This window comes from Synchiropus splendidus, chromosome 13 (genome assembly GCF_027744825.2).
Source record: "Synchiropus splendidus isolate RoL2022-P1 chromosome 13, RoL_Sspl_1.0, whole genome shotgun sequence".
NCBI classification, from domain to species: Eukaryota; Metazoa; Chordata; class Actinopteri; order Syngnathiformes; family Callionymidae; genus Synchiropus; species Synchiropus splendidus.
Window position 1 is genome coordinate 14,898,207 of NC_071346.1, and position 21,557 is coordinate 14,919,763.

Genomic DNA, 21,557 nt, shown 5'->3' on the forward strand with positions numbered 1-21,557 from the left:
GGATTAACAATTGATTTCTTCTTGAGTCTTGAATAATGTGTGCTTGTGTAACTGGAGGTTATTAAAGTTTCTGACACTGTTAGACGCACACACACATTCTGGACGTGTCCCAGCAGGAAAATCATTTGCTTCATGGCAGACCATTCTGAATCCCTGCCTGTCACACGGTGACTCACCAGAAGTGCCTCTTAGTGAAATGTTGTGAGAGCTGATTCTGGCTGTCTTAACTGGATTCACTGAACTGACAGAGCAGGATTAGCACAGTCTGCAGTCTTGACCTCACCACATCCCTCAGTTCACTCTGGCAGGTCAGTATCTTGCTAAACTGTGGATCGTCCTGTTACATTTATATTATATTATATTATATTATATTATATTATATTATATTATATTATATTATATTATATTATATTATATTATATTATATTATATTATATTATTTTTTGTTACGCAGTTGGACCAAGTTGCACAACACTTGCAGGATTTTTCAGATGTGGAACTTTTTCACCCTGAAAAACTAGTTAAAGCATGCAGCAACTGGAAGAAGCAGCACCAGGCTTCGATCATCAGGGACAGAGAAACTGGAGACGAGATGAATGAGAGCTGGAGGGGCTTTTGTTACAGCGAGCCGAAGAACGTGAGTCATTCTGCAGACGGAAAATCAAAGTGAAATCCAGCTCCTCGGAGAGAAGAGACTGAGCGCAACAATCTGCTGGTTCTTCGAGTCAAACCCCACTTCAGGACTTCCTGTTGTCGCCCTTGAAGATCATTAAAGTCGAGTAAAATGCACCCCCCGCCCCGCTGCACCCTCCTGCAGACCTCGTGATGCAGTCGGAATTCCAGATGTTGTCTGTGGAATTCCGCTTCATCCCCGGCTGCCAACTGTGACTTCACTTGGTTTGGACCCACAGAGAGTCTCGTGACTCTCACTCGCCTCAGGAACAAAGATCCTGGAGCGTCTGTGGCACATCACAAACCCACTCTCACGGTGACGGCGGATCTCTGTGGGCCATTACTGGCTCCATTAAGAATTAGGGAGACGCCTCGGTTCCCCGCTCCAGAGAGGGCGTGTTCACATGACTGTAATCCACCACAGGGCTGCGCTTGGGCCAAGCTTGATGCACTCACCCTAGGTGGCCTGGATATACCTGACTGATGGGGACCCTGATTCAATCATGAGGTCATTGTTTACTTCTAAATGCATCTGGTCCACGCACACACAGACACACACCTCCCCCTTCACAGTATAGCTCAGATGTTTTACTGCTGTGCTGAGACTCCGCTCACATGACTGTTTTCATCTCTGTTTCTACTTAAATTTTTGGACTCAGTACTGGTTTTCCGCCCCAGTTTTGTGAGCGCAGCAGAGCAGTGGAGTCAGAAAACCTGGAGGTCCAGGAGGACTTGAGGAGGCCATGTGGAGGAAAGATGACACAGACCTTTGCATTTTGTATTTGCCGACCGATGGAATACTAGGAGTGTGAGTCCTTTAACATAAAAGTCTAAATTAAGTGGGAAAGTTGAACCAAAGTAAAAGTCACTTTCTGTATTGAGGATGAAAAATGGATGCGTCAAGTTTTGATGCGAATATACGATAAGGAAAAAAAGAGTTTCAGACTTTGGTTTTAAGAAGAAGGTTTTAAGTTTGTTTATGGGTCTGTAAATGTATTTATTAAGAGTGTAAATTAGTGTTGCACCTAAAATACAGAGTGGAAATGAAGCCTTAACATGGTAGAAACGCCTTTTTTTTATGTTGATGAAACATGGACAAAATAGAAAAAAATATCTAAGAGAATATGAGTAATTAATATGTGTAATAATATTAATAAGTGTACTTATTTGATGAAAAAAATCTATTTCAGTGGTTAACTAGGTGCAAACCCTAAAATGAGGAGAAGAGAAACAGAAATTTCAAATTAAAGTACAAAGTAAACCATTATAATTTAACATGAGATTAAATGTTTGGAGAACGACAAAGTGGATAAAGAAACATATGACTGGGGAATGAAATGAAGTCCCGAACAAGAAACTTTTAGACTGAAATATTGATATAAATGATGAAAATGGATGAAATAAAAAGCTACATGTGCAAACATTTTCATGCTAATCTTAAGCAGCTTGTGGCTCTTGGGCTGTACTTTGTGTCCAGGTCTGGCCTAAGTACAGGTCCTGTTCATAGGGATGATGCTCGATTCTGTTGTGACTCGGATGAGAGTCCAAGTCAAGATGATGTCTGTATCTCCACCGTTAGAAATAGCATTCCTGTCATGAGCTGTTTTTGACCTCAGATCTGCTAAAAACTGGCAAAGACACGCGTCCCTTGTCACTCTCTCGTGTGTTTGGCGAGTGACTCGTAACAACAGTGTTAACTTGTGGTCACTGCACACCATAGACTGTCAGGTTGTTATGCTAATGTGGCATTGCACTCAAGCATTCATGTGCATTCCCCATGTCATTTTCTTGTTCGTTGGTGGAGCTCAACAACGCCCCCCACAGGTCTGGAAAGTATACTACATCCTGTTCTATCATTTTCATCTGTCCGAGCCAGAGCAGCTGACTGTCCAGATATTAACAGTGGATAGCTGGAAGAAAACACTGTTTCATGATGAAAGATGTGAAAACACGGAATGACTTTTGAAATGGTTTTTATTCATCAGAAAGAGGTGATGAGGACAGACACAATCTCACCGAGGACCCACCAGGTTATTATCATTCTCACTAGTATTATTATCATTGTTGCGAAACTGCTCTGCCTGATATCTAGCACCAAAATGTAAACAAGTACAATGACAAAAAAGAGTCATTTCATGTCTCTAGATTTATTTTCATTTAAAAATTGTGTCAAGAAATATATATATATATAAAATAAAAACAATCAAGTTTCAAGGTCACAAAAGCCCCGCCCCCTTCACTGTTCCCACATATAAAATTAAGGCCACTTTTAAAACTGTATGTCGCTGTCCAGCAGGACTTTTTAATGTCGATGTACAAAACACATTCTTTACACGAAGGACAACAACAACAATAGTAATAGTTAAAATAATAATGACAACAGCATTCACCATCACTAGTGAGGAAGCGGAGAAGCACTTGGACAGACGGGGGTTTGTGCTCTGGTGTGGAGGGTGAGGAGGTGTGCCACTGTGGAGGAGTGCGCAAGTGAGCGACACGAGAGAAAAGGAAACCCTGGACAGATGAGTGGGGAGCATGCGCAAGACGAAGCAGAGGGACACAGACACGTCAAAAGTCATGATACAAACAGCAATGAGCTGGCGTCGAGGAGAGAGAGAGGGAAATGAAGTGGTGATAGAGCAAAAGACAGTGGTAAATATGTTTCTTGCTTCGCTCCCCTGATGTATGCTCCTCTCTTCTTTCTGCCCGTCCTCCCTCTCTGCATCTACACCTTGTCCAGTAGAGATCGCTGACAGTAGAGCAGCCGGCGTGGCGTGCCGTACCGGCGCAGGAACACCAGCGCTGCCAGTGTTAGGATCACGCACAGCAACAGGAAGAGCGGCACCACCACGGCCGCTGCCCCTCCGCCTCCTCCCGCCGTGTTCTCCTCCTCCACTTCGATGATCAGCACCTCCGTCTCCTCCTCTTCTGGCTCCTTCTCCGTCTCCCTGTCTCTGGTTCGGTCTTTCTCCTCCTTCTCTCTCTCCTTGTCTTTATCGTGCCCGCCTCCTCGTCCGCCGTCCGTCTTGGAGTCTTCGTTGGGGCATCCCATCCAGTCGCGAAGGGCTGACTTGGGGTAGCCTGGCTCCACACGCATCATCTGGTTGTTGAACTTCCAGTATTTGTTGGCTTTATAGAAGTATGTGTATGCTGGGGAGGAGAACATGACAAGTGAGAACTAGGCTGAAAACACCTCCGGCTCCAGACTCCTACCTTGGTCCTTGCTCATGAACGCTGCTTTGACATTGTCAGGAACTCCCTGCCACACACTGATAGACTTGGGGTAACCGTCGTCCACAGACTTGGAGACCTCATTGAAGCGGTAGTACCTGACATGAGGACCACAATTAGAATCTTCTTCTAGCAGCAGCATTTTTCTTTTGACAAAATGAATGTTTCTTTGCCCCAACAGCTACTGCTTAGACCTCAACATGAAGTGAGAGGAGATACACACCCATGTACAAAGGGACCAAAACACAGGTAAGAGTTTGAGAGGTGCCCCCAGTGAGGGTCTAAGACCTACACACAGAGACCATGCAAAGACAGTGGAGCACCCTCACAAAACAAAGACAGTCTAAACACACGGACATAGGACAAAGGGAGTGTGACAGGCGAACAGAGTGTCCTCACTTGTCTCCTCTGAAGAAGTAGGTCTGTCCAGTCGGCGTGTAGAAAAGTGCTGCGTCTATTCTGTCTTTTGGTAGTCCACTGCCCATCTCCTTCAGAGTCATGGGGAAGCCCGTGTCCAGGATGGACTCGGAAAACACCCAGTATCGGTCACCTGAGCCCCACAAACAAGTCACGTTAGAACCTAATATCTTTCTTTTGTTTACTGACAATCACCTTTGAAGAAAGCAAATTTCCCATCGTCCCGCTCGAAGGCAGCATTAATATGAGTGGGAAGGCCCCTCCAGAAGTGCCCGATGGGCATGGGGTACCCATCCAGCACGTGCTTGTTACGAACCCGCCAGAACCACTTGTCCTACGAGACAGAGGCAGGTCAGTGACACTGAACACGGGGCGAAAGGAAGCGAGGCGGGGTGTTACCTTGAAGACGAACATCTCTCCTCTGAAGATACCAATGGTGTCGAAGTGTCCATCGCAGATATTTGGGCCGAAGTTCGGCTTATCTGGAAAGTGTGGAGACTGTGGGGTCGGAGGTGGCGGGCGAGGGGTCACATGTGGAGGCTGAGGGCCGTATCCAGAACCTGCAGGGATCGGAGAGGGAATTGACACGCAAGCTCAGCGAGACAGGAAGTGAGGTGCGGAGAAGTGGCCGCGAACACGGACCGTAGAGTTGCTGGATGCCTCGCCGGTCGTCATCGGGCAGCTGGAAGTTCTCCGTGTCCATCCACTGGTAGAAGGGCGCCATGATGGCTGAGGGGTCATTGGAGTGCTCCAAACCCAGAGCATGGCCCAACTCATGCACCGCAACCAAGAACACGTCGTTCCCTGTCCACACAGATTCCAAAGAGTGAACCTTTCTTATCATCATTTCCGCCCGTCGGCGAGTCATCCTCTCATCCAGCTGCAGGCTTTCAATAGAAAACTCTTTATTTTCATAAAGAGGGTTTCCCAGGATCTACTTTTCTAGACCATTTCCTTTTTTCACCCATTTGCGGCTGTTACTGTAACATTCTGTCACGGGTGAAATGGGACCTGTGAGCAGTTTGGTAACCATAGAACATAGGAGGAGTGCTACTCTTCAGCCAGAGTCATTGAAACACACCTCACACGCCTTACTTTCTATCACGCCTCATTTTTGCCACCTGTATTGTAGTTGGGTAAAATATAATTTTTAAAATTCTATTTCATAATTTATGACATAGATAACAGAACATTGAGAGCAGTTTGCAGCATATTAGCTTTATTTTGTTATGCAAACTATTTTCTAGGATGAGTGTGGGATGAAACTCAGTGAGGTCAACGTGCCACTGGTCGTTGGTTTGATTCCCAACAGCAGGTGGACAAATGCTTCTAATGCAAGAGTGACTCTCAACTGGCGGGTGGGACCCAAAAGTGGGTCACCAGCCTATTTTGGATAAAAACTCTTTGGTTTAAACTATTGTAACTGTCATTTAATGTTTCATGTGAAAAAACTGCATTTCTTTCTCAATATTCATTTAAATGAGTTTTTAAAGTAACATTTTCTGCCTGATTTGGGCAGTAGAGAACCACTGTTATACAATGCTCTTCTGTGGTGTGTAGGTTTTGTCCCCCGCCAGCGAAGCGTTTGTGACCCTGGAGCACAGATGAGAAACATGCTGAAACACAGCATCACCGCTCCAACTGGATAAACACGAACGGAGAATTCTTCTGTGATTCAAAGTTCTCAACAACTGTAAAGTCATAAGCTCTCATGAACATTGCTCAGACAGAATATGCTGACGATGCAAAATTTGAAATCCTTGCTCAGAACTTCCCCCCCCCAGAAACCTCCCATTGTCGTGACCTGCTGTGGCTTGTTGCTCTCACACAGTCATTCAAATAAAAATGTGCCGGGGAAAACACCCTCTACAGTTCTGTCCTGTCATCAGATCTCTGTAGGTTCCTCACCCATCAGATCCTTGTTCCCAGTGGTCCAGGGCTCTGCCGCGTCAAAGTGTGTGTCTCCACCGATGCCGTTACCAGGGAAGTAGGCGTGAGCCAGAAAGCCGCCCTCGCCGTCGAAAGGGCTGGCGTCGCCGTGGAAACCCTCAGCGAAGAACAGCATGATGTCGGCGAACTCCTCCACTTTGTCTCGAATGTAGCTGTAGGGAATCTCCCGGAAGCGCAGGGGGGTGACGCTCTCCCAGACCTTGAAGGCCTTCCGGATGGCCTCGTGGGTTTCGTACTCACCCACCTTCGGGGAATAGTTCTGTATTCTGGGCCAAAAAGACATTTCTCATCCGTCAAAGTATTTACCGAGGACTGCCAACTCAGCAGTTTGCACAAAGCATGACTTACGAGAACGTGAGATCGTTCTTGGTCCACTTCAGGCCCTGGATGGCGTATCGTTTCCTCCTCAGGTTGGTCTTCAGCTCAGCTCCGAACTTGTCAGGCACGCCACAACGTGGCCGCTCCATGGCTCTGTGTCACACACGTTCACCGTTACGTTGCTGACTCAGCTCAAGCAAAGTCAACAACAGCATTAACGTTCAGCTTGTCTTACTTAACGGTGTCGGGGTCGAAGGTTCCGGTGACAGTCAGGCCGTAGAACCTCTGCATGGCGGCGATGGCTGAGGTGACAGACTGAGGCGAGCGCAGGGTGTGCGTGCGAAGATCTCCAGGAGGAAGGTAACCGTACTGCTGCAGCCATGACTGGGAGACAAGAGCACAAGAGCAAGTCCTGAATATCTGTCATGATGGAGGGACACGCCAGTCTGCTATGACTCTTGAATGAAATCCTGCCGGCTTGTGACATGCATATCTGCTGCAATTGTGATTTAAACTACATCAGCTGTACAATTTTTGTTGTAATATTTTCTTTCTTTTGTTGTGAAACATGTCCCAGCTATCCAAGGAATTGAGATTCAACTTCAGGTGTGACCTTGGAAAAGCTGAGTGGTTCCCCAGCCAGAGTGACCACGTGTCAACTCATTTTTAAACTTCTAATCCATGGACTCAAAACACACATGTAACATCAGCTAACCAGGCACCAACATCAGCATGTGAAGTACACGACCAACGTAGCTATCAAGTGCATATCATTAACCAGTCAACAGGAAGTGATGCGCTCTGGCTCAGCTCACTTTCCTCCCAAGTGTGATGCAGTGCTAATGAAACATCTGTCATCATCACTGTTAGAAACTGAACCCACGATAGACCTTCTTCCCAGTCTTCTCACAAACTGAAAATCCAGTTTAGGATCAAAAAAATATGCTACTTATCGAAGAATACATGTGATATTTGGGGGTCTAGTTAAGTGACGCTTTGAGGTTTGTAAATGTCTTGTTCCATCATCAGGACCGACTTCAGGAGCAGCGTTCAAACAAAGACAGTTCAGGTTTCAGCCTCGAGTGACCAGGAAAGTCCCTGGTCAGTGATCCACATCAGCTCTGCTGCTCCACTGTACTTGGAGAGAGTCCACACTTGGATGGAAACACTGCAGATTTTCTCGTGGTCACCAGTTTCTCCTGCTGCGCCGTTTTTCTCGTTGACCCCACTTTTTCCCCGATCCTTCTCTGCAGCGTTTGCTTGGACATTTGGATGGAGGCCAGAAGCTTTTGGTCCACACCTCTCCCACACCAACCCGCTCCCTCCGGAGCTAGAGTAAACAACACTGGGGCTATTGTGCCAGCAGAACCACTGTGATGTTCTGTGGACTGAGAGCTTCTGTCCACCTGGAAGGAAACTCCTTAGATGACATTTCATTATCCACCCAGTTCAGTCACCGCTCTCCAAAAATAAAGGTACAGCCAGGATGTGCAGTGACTGACGTTCGAGTCACCGGTGACGCCTCTTTCTTCTGAATTGAACGTTTGAAATACTGGGACTTTTGGTATGTCATGCTTACGGAACTTAGTGTTCGACATTCCAGCTAATAAATAAGCAGCAGTTAGTTGACTTTGTCAACCTACTTTCATTGAATATTGTTCCATGCCACAACTTCAACTTCACCCAAAAGTACAATATAATTCACAGGATTTGATTTTTCATCGTTTTTTTTTTTTGTCCCAGAATAAGATTTGCTACCTTTGATATGCAAAATATATTTGCAAAAACTCCCTCCACAGTAAAGCTGTACATTGCGATATGACTTACGACAGATATTTATCGAGTTAATATGACAATACAGTGCAATATCATAACAAATAAGCAGCAATGAAAGCCCACATTCTTCAGAGATTTAAAGTTTTACATTCGGCTGGACCTAGTTCCTGTACATGGCCACCAGAGACAGTAGTAGTAGTAGTACACACAAGTTAGTACTGCCACCAGGGTGCAGCATTGTTCTCGTCTGGCGTCCAATGCCCATCCTTACTACACAACAAAACATTCATTCTCACTCCTAAGGCAACACACCTTGACAAGATACCGATCAGCTGACCCATGACATGCTTTGTTATTGTGTATAACACAGCCTCTGTATGCAGACGTGTCCCGTTAGCAACATTTACTGACTGTTTTTTCTTCATATTGAGGTGTAAAACCTTTCCTGTCTCTGCACTGGACCGTGGTAGAGTGTCACAGGGGAGGAGCTCGCTCTCCACACCTCCGAGGCTGGAGCGCTCACTCCAGGGTTTGATGTCCTGTTGTGGGCTGGAGCTGGGACAGGGATGAGGCGAGTCTGGGACAGAGCGTTACTTGGTTTATGACTTTGTCACAGCCAAACTGCACAGAAGCGCACATTCAGAGCTGGACACGCACCGGGCACCTCTTCACTTCTGGAGAGACGTCACTCACTCAGCAACCCCTCCCACATGCAGCGGCCACACACATAGAGGAACAGCGCACCTGCAGCAGACACTCTACATTCACTCCTACAAAAGCCTATTTTAAGGCTTGGAACGCATTATTGCTTTTTCCATTCATTGTAATGGGAAAAATCGATTCAGATTTCGAACAAATCGCTTCTCGAACGGCCTTCTGGACCGGATTATGGTCGAGAACCGAGGTACCACTGTACACATTCCGTCATATTTCAGGACTTTCATCCGTGAAGACTAAATCGAAAGCTATTGATGTTGGTAAGTTAGTTGATGCATGAACTGACAGAGCTGGGAAACTTGACCTAGAAGAGGAATATAAGTGATATGCAGCATGTTGGATAGAAAATGGCTGATCTGAGCGGAGGGCGGTTGTGTGTGCCAACCTCACGGCTCAAGTCACCAGTGGAGCTGCGCTGTCAGTAATTTAACCGGGAATTTCTTCCATCCAAACCTCAACGTCTCTGTCTCAGCCTCCTCACCCGCCCGTGCTCCTTCATCGCTCACTTATGGAAAACCCAGAGAGCCCCACCCAACAAAGGCTTTATCTGCTGATGACATCAAAGCGGTTTCATCCACTCAGCCGGTCCACGTAGCACCTCACAGGCCGTGCGTGTGTGTGTGTGTGTGGGGGGAGACTTGGAGGTCTTGTGTTTGGACGCTTTGTAAACAATCCGTTTGACACACTCATATTAGCGGGAAAGAGAGGAGGAGAAGTAGCGACACTAGCATAATGAGACTCAGCGGTGGTCAGAGCAGAGTCGGCCTGTCCGGCTCCATTTCAAGGTCAACAAGAGGAAAAGGTGGGTTTGAATCCCTGCAGGTCTGAAACTCCACTCTTCTCTCTCACAGTTCAGTCAAAAGGCTGTTGTGGGCCGACACTGATCGCTTGTTTCGGCTTCTTACTCTCCATCCCAGGTGAGCGGACAGGGTCTCATTCACACGCCTGTTTTTTTTAGCAGCCGAATGACACACCGACGCAGGAAGAGGAAGTGGTCATGTTCAGGGCACTGAGTCAGGCGTGTGAATGGGCCTGACATGGGACTGACTGTGGTGTTTCTCCTAATGGTCTAATCTGACTTCCTTCGCTCCTAATCCTGGGCCAGCTGGTAATAACACTTTAATGACAACTGGCAGCTACACATGTTGCAGAAATTGTTGTGAGAAGGGTGTTGTTGCCTTCTTTAAATCCATCTGTCTGGCGCCAGACAGATGGACAGATCTAGCATATTTTTTCTGATCCTAAATAGCACCGAAAAGATACATTCTAAATTTAATTATTTTACCAAATCTCCATTCAATTTCTATTCAATGGATTATTTAAATTATTATATTTTAAAATAAACATCCAATTTGTTGTAAAAATAGGACATTCTATCACTCAAACCAAGGGCTTGATTTACTTTCTCTTCTTGGTTTTTAGATCCTTACCACTAGTCCTGGGCTGTCGAAGCTTCATGAAATAGTGTCATCATTTTCAGAGCCCACTAGATGGCACTCTCTTGTGCTAAAATCATTTCAACAACCATCTCAATGGCACCTCAGATCATCAAAATGAAGACCGTTTCATGAAGCCTCACCAGCCCATCACTACTGACCACCCAGTGACAAGTTCAGTTTCAAGTGGAACCTTTTAACATTTGTACATTTACAGTATCAAATGCAGTGTTCGAAAATCTGAACACCAGAGTCGAATTGACCACTGACAGCTCGACGTTGAGTGTTATTCCTCTGAAGAATCTATTGGGCCCAGAGACAGTGGCCTCCAAATCTATTTTTTTTCACATGCAACATCAGCAAATAAAGGGCAGCAACTCTGCCACTCTGATCTGCCAGGTTGACTGTTTGCTAACTTTAGACAGCAATTTCACCAACTTTTGTTTTGGAGATTAGAACCAAATTCTCTCCCCCATTAAATGACAAACCTAGAATTCTAGTATCGAGAATTATCTATAATTTTGAATACCATATGGAGGCAGGCTTTTAGCAAGGGGGGGCATCTGGGCTCCCTGAACTGCAAAACATGAAAGAATGTAGTTTTTCTCAGCAGGACGCCCAAAATATCCGATCATTAGTGCCTGTATAACGCCCTACTTCTAGTGTCCTCACACTGGTTTCCATGAAAATGGTATTTACCCGCAGTAATTTCACTGAATATGATTGTAATTTGCAGCTTCTAGACCCTTTTGTTGCAGTAACTTGGCCATCGTGGTTGCTTACCGGAGTCTGGAAGCACGCTGGGATTGATGGGATGTCTGATGCCGATAAGAGGATGAAACCGCAGATAGCTTCCAAACGTTAAACTCATAAACTCATAGCATTTTAATCTTATTTATTTATTTTGTTTACACAAAGGCTGGTCCCCTCTCTGCCCCCAACTCCTCAGTGCTTGCCGAATGCAAGCGAAATAGCTTTACAAGGATCAAAATTCATGTGGTTCTATTTATTTGATCGAGTCAAAAGACTTTATATATATTTTGCATGAATGAATAAATGTTTAAATGTGTGAATGTTTAGAAAACAGATACACAGCTGATACAACTGTATGCTTATCTTGCAAAAATACATAAAATAAGATGAACAAAACTGTAGACACTTAGCTTGTAGCATTGGAAATAATTATTGTAAAATATGTTTTGTTTTTTTTTAATGAATAAGTGTCAAGTCAAACAACTGCCAGGAAGACTCCTGTATCTGAAAGTGTGACTGTGGCAGCAGCTACTGAGTTCATCTCCGTTAAGGATTGTTATTTGACTCAGATATTTGTTTTTATAAAAAGTTAGTTACGTACAAATAGATATTCACGGTTTCATTTTTACAAAGCGAGTTGTTCATCGGGGTGGGGTTATGGGCTGGACGCCGGGGCTTTAGACACCCTGTTTCAAAAAGTATATTTTTATGACTGGAAAACACTGAAATTAATTTAGCATTGTCTTAAATGACATCTTGTCTGGTAAAAAATAAATAAATAAAGGACACCTGGGTGGCAACAAAGGTACTGTTAATAAGCATCCACTCCTGAGGTGGGACCATAGTTTTTGTACTTCACAATGCTGTGAAACTAAAGAGCTTGTCCTGGATTATAGTCACGGTCCATTTCAGTGCAGCTCTGATAAAAGAACATAGTCCAATGTGGCCATTATGAAAGCAGGGCAGCCATGAATCTATGATGTTCTCCAGCAGATCAAAGGGAGATTCAACTTTTTTTTTCCTAAGCTGGCAACTTTGCCGACAGTTACGGCGGAGAGAGATGCTTTCTCTGATACTTTTTAGGTCAGAAGTCCAGATCCTGGCTGAGGTTCAGGGTAAATGGAAGATTTAAGTGAAGAAATGTATGTCAGAGCGCTCCGGTCACATATGACGGAGCCGGAGCATCATTTATTCCACTTGGTAGAAGCCAGTGGAAAGAAACTCTGTGATGAGACTCAATACAGCACACACACACACACACACATAAAGACAGCGGGAGTCAGAAAGAGACTTCTTGTCCTGTCTAAAAAATCAATTCCCCATTTCACTTGCTTTTGCAGGCCGTTACAGAAAGACAGCGAGGGAGTTTGGAAGTGGAGGTGAGCTCTTGCGAACGTTTTGGCTGGTGCATGTGTGAGTGTGTCACAGCTGGTGTTAGTTAGCCGCCATCAGGGGCCAGCGACAAGACTCAGTGCCAGCGTAATTGGAGAATGATGTCAATCCTGAGCGCGAGCACGGCTCTTCTTTGTCTGTGGGGAAGAAAAATCCCCAAAACGTGGCGTACGGCTCACTTCTCTAATGAACAGGAAATGAGGCAATGACTTGGTGTATAACTTTATTTCCCATCACAAGCGCTGTGTATCACCTTATGAGGCCACCCAGCGTGACCATGAGCTCGTGACTTAATGTTAATAATAGTGGATACTTCCGCTTTGCTTACCTTCCTTCCTCGATCCTTCTGTTTGTCTGTTCACGGACGGAGAAAAATAAATCATTTAAATTTCTATTTGTCTCACTCAGGTCAATTGCCTTAAAAATTGACGCACACATTTACACATGCATCTCCCTCGAATTGATGTGCGGAACCCAATGAGAGTGTTTAAGTATTAACTGTGTTAATACTGCGTGTATTGTAATAAACTTTAGATCAATAAATAGACACAGCAGGGGAGCAACAAACCCAGCATCCCAAGCAAAGCAAACTTTTCAAACTTGGATCCCGGCATCAGTAACTGCTGCAATAACAATAACAATAATAAGTGTTTTGGCAAAATCTGAGCAAAAACTGTAAAAATGAAAATACAGTATTCATTTGCACATACTCATGATGCAATGAACACAATATATAAAAAGATACATTCATAGTTCAGTCGAACTACACCCTGAATGGCACACAGTTTTGGTAGTTTGGTAGTTGAGTAAAGGTTACTACTAGTGATGGGTCGATGAGGTATCATGAAACAGTATTGCGGGGTTGATGAAACAGTGCCCTAATTTTTACTGGCCACTAGATGGCGCTCTTGATTTTGAAATGATGAGGTTTCATTGAATTAGCGGTTCAAGTTCAAACATTTTACAGCAGACAGTGCCATCTGGTGGCCTCTGAAAATCAGGACACTGTTTCATGATGCCTCACCTACCCATCACTGGTTACTACGACAAGGGTGTCAAATTAGACACGCAGGGTGCTGTTTTTTTGTTTTAAGAGTCTCCAACAAAGAGAGTCAAAACTCAGTGCACCGTCAGTCTTGATTTCAAAACAAAGCTCCACCATGTTTAGAGACAAAATATAAATACTTCAAAGGTCGTCTTTCACCGCCACGTCACAACAAAACCCCTCCCATCTGTAGTAACCAGATTGGTTGTTGACATCTATAATCCCTGCAGTCTCGACCAGCTCAGCATCATGGATCAGCAGACGGTGATTAAGAATGAACTTTGAGTTAATTTAATTTTAAACCTACTACCGGTATTTAAAGCCACATAACTTTACTTAAAATTTGGGCACGGAGGTCTTGACTTTGACTCCCTAAAATGTCTCCCACCGACAACATTTATGTTGGAAGACCATACATCACTGATTCTAAAGGTCTGTGTACTGGGCGCTGCTTAGGCCCAGCAGGATGTTGGGCAAAGCCCACATCCTTGTTTGGAGGCCCAGTCACATCCCTGCATTTTCAGTCTGCTGACCAGCTGCACCGGCCTTTCCTTCCTGCAGCAGGCTTCAGATTTCACACTAGCTTTCCCATAATCTGGTCCGACGCTCTGGTCTTTCTTTAGCTTTGTCTCTTTTTTGCTACAAATGTTTCGGCGCAGAAAGACTATCGACACCATGTCATGCTCAGCAAAACCCGGTAAAGTCCCTGCTGCACGGAGTTTCTACGTGTCAGTCACCCCAACTCTACTGTATAGACAGAGCCTTTGTTGCGCTCACATGATCTCACGATTGAATATGACTGGATTCTTGGGGGATTTTGTCATTCGCCAAACTGCCTTTGTGAAACTGAACAAGACATTGTGGTAGCAGACGATTTGCACGACACATCCGGTCTCATTGAGCTCCATAATTGCTCCATTTTCCACTCCTCCTTTGACAGATTCTATCGCTCACGCCTGACAATAACTGTCCTTGTTGTCCTCACCAGCCTCCACTCCCTCACTCTCCTCCTCTCCTTGTCTTTGAACCGACATTAAAGTCCATCCTAGCTTCATGAATGAGTGTTGCAGCGGCGCTGACACATCAAGGTGTTTAAGTTCCAAAACACACAGCGGCTTCCCACTTCCTGTCTGTGCCTACAGGATACGACCTTGGTGAGTGCTCAGGATGCTGAGACACGTTAGCGCGATGTTGATTCAAACCTTAACATCCTCCCCACTTGTATGGCCGCCATCTGTGGGTTTGCGGGTTCGACTCTTCGCCACTCTCAGTTGCTTTAAATAAAAAGACAGGAAGTTATGGCGGCAACACGTAAACACGAGTCATCAAAAGCTGCTCTTATTCACTTATTTCATCTCCGTCATCCTAAAAAGCTGCTGACGCAGTCAGTCCAGGTCTGGTTTGACCTTCTCTGCTGTAAAACCTCAACCAACACGCTCGCCCACAGAAGTTCTGCTTCACTTTGGGTTCAACTCGGGCCTGTCACATGTTTCAGAAACCAAAGTAGCTGTCTTTTGTCTCAGGACAAAGAAGACTGGGAGTGGAAAAGAGCTGACTAGGAGAAAAAGGGAACACAAAATGGCTCAATAGAAAAGCCTGCACGGTAATCTCCTCAAACATCCACATCACCTGGTGAGTGATTCCTGTGTTCAAACTTGCATCAGCTTCTTTGTTTTGCAGCATTCCCTGTCAGGGTAGCCTCCTCCTGAACCGACCATCATCCTCCCTAGTCACTTCTTTCCTCTGCATATCCTCCTTTATCTCATCCATGAGCCTTTATGGTTCTGTCCCTCGCCATCTTCTTGCCAGTACTTCCAACATTTTCCATCGAAACCACCTGTTGTGCTCGGTGTCGGTAACTCACGGTTGACTTCTACTCACCATTGATATTCAGGATGTGATATGAATACAATGTGAACACAATGTAAATAAGATTTGGAAGTTTGCTGATGGCAGGTTGCTTTTTCAATGATGTCACAATACAGAGACAAAGTTATGGTGCATGTTACTAACTACAGCCAATGTTATTGATGTTTATAGATTATTGTCGTATTTGTATGTTTATCTGTTGTATATCCTATATGGTATTTAATATTACGATTATGTTGACATTATCTTCTTTCTGTCTGTAAGAAAAAGGTAGAAATAAAAGCCTTTCAATTGTCTTTGAAATGTGTGGACTGTATATTAGTTAAACTGAATAATAAAGTAATGTATTCTATATATACATATAGATACACATAGCAAGTTATTGTTAAATTTATCGGTTCTGTTCTGGAACGCACGTTCTGTTTTCTCCCCCTTTGTTCTCCATGTTTCGTCAGCTGTGTGTGCATGTTTCCACCACAAGCTTATTTTTCTAAATACTTATTTCCTCCCTTTTCCGCGTGTGTGAGTTTTAACCACCATATTTCTTTCTGTTGTATTTTACTGGACTTTGTATTTCACCACAATTGAGTGTCTGACTGCCGTGTATTTTATGTTCTTGGACCTTTATTCCTCGGTTCTGTTCGTGTTTGCTCCCGGTTCATGGATATCCTCGTTGTGCAAATTAATAAATTGTTATAAATCTTGTTATAACAATCTTGTTATTGGTATGAATCTTATTCTCGTTGCTGAGTCTCTGTGCTGCTGGTCACCACGCGCACTTGGGTTCCGTGCCCACCCGGTCCCTGACATGATTCTAGTCATTGAAGTCTCATTACACCACTGACGGATGTTGGATATCAAAGAACGTGAAACAACTTTAACATATATTTATTTATTCTTAATTTTTGTCCACTTGAGGCCACCGTATTCTGTGACCGCCGCTCATGCAACAGTGAGACTGTGTAAATTGCGCTAAGATGAATGAGGAATAAGTTTCTTTCACGGACTACACTGTTACTTTTTTCCTCAATTTCTTTACTTGACTAGCGTGTAGCCTCTGAAACCTGCACTGCAACAATCCTCTCTCAAGTCTCTCTCTCTCTCCTGTGTGTAACACTGCTGCCTGTGTGACGTAAGAGAAATCAGCCCTTTAACATCAGTCAGCTCCATCAGCTTCCAACTAGCTTCTACTTCCATTGTGTATGTAGCGGTGTCACTCGGCGGACAGTGATCTTAAGCATTAGCCTTGAGGGAACAGTGCCAACAACATGACCTGACGCAGGACACCTAAGTCTGAGTCTGCGATCCAAGATGGCTTCCCCCGAGGTGAACAGAAAGTAGGTTTTGAATCAATAAAATACAGCAAACTATCTGGAGAGGGCATGCACAAGAACAGTTTTCAAGGACTTCACTATCTTCTTTTCCGACTTTGCTAAATGAAATGCACTGAACTGGACTGCAGAGAGCAACAAAAAAGAAAAAAAAAAAGACAACTCCACCGCTACAGTCCGAAAAACTAAACAAAAATTATAATAAACAAATGATGTGAGTGATTTATTTTACATTTGCACAGAAACATTTCTTTTTCCACTGCCTGATTTTTTAATGATTTCATTTACTTGGTTATTTATCTGCCGCTTTGTTTCTCATGTTAAAATTAATGTTTTTAGTGGGTTTTTTTTAACCCCCACGTTATAGAAAATCTGAATCAAATATCCTCCTGGACATTGATAACAAGTTAGCAATTTACGTATTGTAACAACCATAGTACATAGACGACACTGTCTACGATTTACTTCAACTACCAGCAGATATTTGCACCTCAGTCTCCTGTTTTTCCATCATGAAAACAAAGATCCCTCCGTAAACAACAGCTGATGACAGGAAGCCCTCAATTACTTCTGAAGCACCAAACAGATTAGTGTCAAAAAGTGTCCAAATAAAAGCTCTTTCCAAATGTGGTAGTGAACCATTGAACTAGATCCATGTTCCCCTGCAAATGAAGCACCATCATACGCACACAATGGCAGGAGGAGACGTGCGTGAGCGTACTGACTCCTCCCACTTGTGGCAGCGTCACTGGCAATTCTTATCCTGACCGATTCAGCCACTAATGTGACTGGCATCCTGTGGTCAAGTGATGTGACCCCGTGTCCCGAGGTTAAAAAAAAGAACCCCAGTTGTGCTGAACAGTTTGTTTAAGTAGATAATAAGAGCTGCACTTCACTGCAAATCTTCTGTTTTATAGGTGGAGCAAATAAGGTTTCATTGTCTGGACCATTCAGTCAAACTTTATATTGAAGCACTAAAGGAGCTATGCAGCCACACGAGCACTGAAGTTCTATACTCTTCCAGCAGTCGTTCCCAAAGAAATGCCTTCGCCAGCACTTTTTAAAGACTTCCTGGTAAAGCCGTCCTCATTATGTCTCCAGTGTTCCTGCGGTTCTCGTGGTCTCTCAGCGCCATTGTCAGACTTCACCACTTAAACCGCTAATGTAGTTGACACACTGACAACGTATGGCCCAAACTCACCGGGCACAGTCCAAGAGTATTTATGTTTACTAATCCTTCAAGCCAGAGCACAAATTCGTTCCCACGAGGGACAAAATGAGAGAGTAGCTTAGCCACCATCTTCTGATGGTTCAGGTCTGCAGGGTCAGACGATCAACATGGCATTGGACCACGCAAAGACTGGAACTCTACTGGTTGGATCGGAACTGCTGAGCCCAGATTACAAGTAACATCCGACTTACGACCTGCTCAACTTACATCCACCCGTAGTTACGAACATGGCCATCAGATGCAAGCAGATGCTTCTTTTTTTTAATTCAATGTTTAGCACCGCAGCACGTAGCAGCTCGGCATCGCCTACGGCAGTTACGGCAGCACAGTATCCCAGCATCTCACTCTCACACAGTGATCTACCACTACAGTAGAAGCTATAACCCTCGCGTCGGCCATTTTGAATGGCATTCGATTTATGTCCAATCTGACTTACGCCCGGTTGGTCGGAACCGACCCCGGTCGTAAGTCGGATCTTACTTGTACTTTAATTTAAGAGTTTTATTCTTAAGTTAAAGAGTACATCCTCCACGGAGGTTGTTTTCCTCAGCTTTGGTTGGTCGGTCAGTTTGTCCATCTGTGACAAAATAACTTGGAAAGTTATGGATGGATCGGGATGAAATATGTGCAGTGAGACCAAGGAATGAGAAGCATTTGCTCATTTCAACACAAAAAATTGGTCGGACAGAAAATAAAAGACAAGTCTAGATGGTATCAAAGACCAATCCGATCATAGGAAGAGAACAAATTGAGGTATAGACATGAAACAAACACCATGATATTGCCAAGACGCTGGAATCTGAAGTGTTCTGTGAAAGGATCTTCTGTTCTGAAAGGATCTGTGTGGACTGAAGTTGCATTTAATTTAGATGGCCAGAGGTTTGCTCCCCCCTGTTAATGTACAACCCAGAGTTTCCAGTTTCTGATGGAGAGTATCAGGTTCACTCAAATCAAATAGTTCTGGTCGAGCCATGAATGTAGGTCATCCAGACTCCTGCAGCTGGGACCGTCATCACACACTCCACTGTGATAATAGGGACGACACCAGCTCATATCAAGCAAACGCGCCGGTGACAAAATGCCCGAGTAGAAGCATAAACACAACAAAAAGAAGCTCAGAGGCCCGGCACAGAGAGAAGCAGTCTGATGGATGGATCTTCCATTGTCAACCTTGGATGCACAGACACTGACGCACACACACAAGTCTGCAATAAACAAGCCTTCATGTCTACACAAACGTGCAAACAGGCCCCACATCTGCCGACCACTCGCCTGCTCCCACCGGTCACTGCGATCCGAAAGACAGTGAGGCGAGTGTTTTTCCACAGCTGACCGCTGGTCGGAAGCATTGGCGCGCCCCTCCCCCTCTCCTCCACAGTCAAACTTGGGACAGATGTCAACAATTACATCTCCCTCAAAGTAACTTGAGCCCCACTCCTTCTCTGCCCACCCCCCCCCATCCTCCTCACATGGCCCAAACCACAATACAAGCTCATGGATTTCTTCCCTAGGCTCCGCTGCTTCTGCTCTCTCAGCACTTCTCCCTCTTTTTCACAAGCACTATCACCATTATGGGCTGCTTCCTCGTACCCCGGGGTCACAGCCCTTCCCTGTGCCAGAGAGGCACCCCGAGCTTTTATTTTAAATGAGTCAGAATGACTCCTTTCCATGCTTCTCAGACGGCATAAACAACGCTGAGAAAGCCGTCTTCAGAAAACCAGCCGCTAAACCTCCAGCAGAAACTCTATTTATCTAATTTGATTAAATCCTTTTTTCCGAACTCTTCTAGTTTCTTTTGAAACAGGTCTAAGTTTTGAAAAGAAATGGAATCTTTGTCTTATTTATTTAGAACTAAACTGTCTTCTTCTTGACCAAAATAAATAACCAGGCTGAGACTAGCTCAGTTTCTTCCTCAGACACTCCAGTTATGAACAACAGTCTGTTGGGTCAAGTTCAAGCGTCACTTTCTTAACCAAAGTTCTCTTCTTCTGCGTTATTCCATGACACTTGTAAACAGGGCATTGACTTGGATGGAAGCATTACTGAATCACAGCATTGAAACACATCACTTCTCAGCCTTTGTGATGGGCACAACCCAACAACACGCAAAACCACCAGCAGACCAACACAAAAAATGCCACAAAAATGACTGACACTTTCAAATCTGCAGCTTTGCAGATTGACCCACAAAATATTCTTTCATAGAATAAACCTTATAACCAAAGTGTCCTTTCAGCTCATCTGTTTCTGTAAGTGAGATCATGAACTAATACAGAAGATTAAAGGGAGGCTGTCGTCATTCTGCACAGTTCGGTTTGTTTAATGTTACAGTGACCTCCACCACAGAAGATCCAGTTTCCACGTGGATGCCACAAATCACAGTCCTCTTTCTAACTCTAAACCTATGTTGAAAATTGAAGTGAACTTCATTTATTGAGAATGATTTTATTTTCAATAAAAAATAGATTGAATTTAGCATATAAATCACTCCTAAAACTCATATAAGACCATTGCTGATCTCAAATAAAAGCAATTTTATAGGACATTAGGACATTTTCTGACATTCGCGCAACTCTAATATCGGAAAAAAACTTTTTTCTGCAAATTTCTTTCACACTTTAAGGACTTTGGTGAAGTATTGTGTGTGTTTAAATTAAATTAACATGAGTTAAATTAAAAAATATATATATTATCTCTTTCCTGCAACCCTTCCACGATGGCATCTCCACTGGCCAGAGATCCAGCTGTGCGAGTCTCACCTCGGGGTTGATCTGTTTCTCGGTGGCCTCCAGTCCTCCTGGCAGCAGCAGCACCAGCAGCAACGGAACCACACACCTCAGCCTCGGGGCCATCGCTTCTCTCTCTGATACACCAACGCAAAGGAACCTCGGTAGATCTCTGCGTAAACTTCACCTCCAAGTTTGTCAGCACATCATGCGTAAGAGCCGATCCGTAAAGTGACAGTCGCAGAAGAGCGCGGATGAAAACTGATCACAGTCTTCTCTCAAAGCTCATGCTCTTCCTTGCTTTTGTTTGAGGGACCATGAGCTGCGCGCAGTTTTGGATCCAAACTCTCGCAGCGCAGACTTGTCTGGAGTCCACCCCTGCCTCTGTCTGTTGTGGACGTGGTGGCGGATTCTCCCCTGAGGACAGTGGAAAGGAGCGGGATGGATGTTCTCCTCCTCTTCCTCCTCCCTCCCAGTCCAGTCCGCCTCTGGGCCGAACTTGGCACAATTCCGCATTCACGTGATACACATCCAGCGACTTGACAGTTCGGTATACTGTATCTTCAGAGTCACTGCAGCAGATGGCAGTAGATGCGTCAAACACAGTGTCTTAAACTAATCTGAAGAGGTTACATATCATATTCATGTTCATCAAATATCAAATTGTCCACATACTTGTTTTACCTCTGCCAA

The 21,557-nt window shown here is 44.5% G+C and overlaps 1 protein-coding gene and 1 long non-coding RNA gene across 2 annotated transcripts; one reads left to right on the forward strand and one right to left on the reverse strand.

The window, feature by feature from the left end:
- Positions 1-2,660: 2,660 nt before the first annotated feature.
- mmp14b (matrix metallopeptidase 14b (membrane-inserted)) lies at positions 2,661-21,275 on the reverse strand. Its single transcript, XM_053882513.1, has 10 exons — positions 20,898-21,275; positions 6,824-6,972; positions 6,619-6,741; positions 6,229-6,536; positions 4,963-5,124; positions 4,720-4,880; positions 4,516-4,654; positions 4,303-4,453; positions 3,886-4,001; positions 2,661-3,822 (listed from the first exon to the last, which is right to left on the reverse strand). Exons 1-10 carry the CDS (start codon positions 20,988-20,990, stop codon positions 3,398-3,400), a joined length of 1,827 nt encoding a protein of 608 aa, XP_053738488.1. The 5' UTR covers positions 20,991-21,275; the 3' UTR covers positions 2,661-3,397.
- On the forward strand, positions 14,803-16,076 carry LOC128769159 (uncharacterized). The gene is made up of 3 exons (XR_008416362.1): positions 14,803-14,861; positions 15,231-15,310; positions 15,388-16,076. It is a non-coding gene; the product is annotated as an uncharacterized LOC128769159 (long non-coding RNA).
- Positions 21,276-21,557: the final 282 nt, after the last annotated feature.

Bases quoted from the DNA above. Each gene is read 5' to 3' on its own strand.
- mmp14b (XM_053882513.1), bottom strand. From the start codon at position 20,990: ATGGCCCCGAGGCTGAGGTGTGTGGTTCCGTTGCTGCTGGTGCTGCTG. The intron at 5,125-6,228 runs GTGAGGAACCTA...CTGTGTGGACAG, and splicing joins TGGGAACAAGGATCTGATGG to GGAACGACGTGTTCTTGGTT. The intron at 4,002-4,302 runs GTGAGGACACTC...TCCTCATGTCAG, and splicing joins TACTTCTTCAGAGGAGACAA to GTACTACCGCTTCAATGAGG.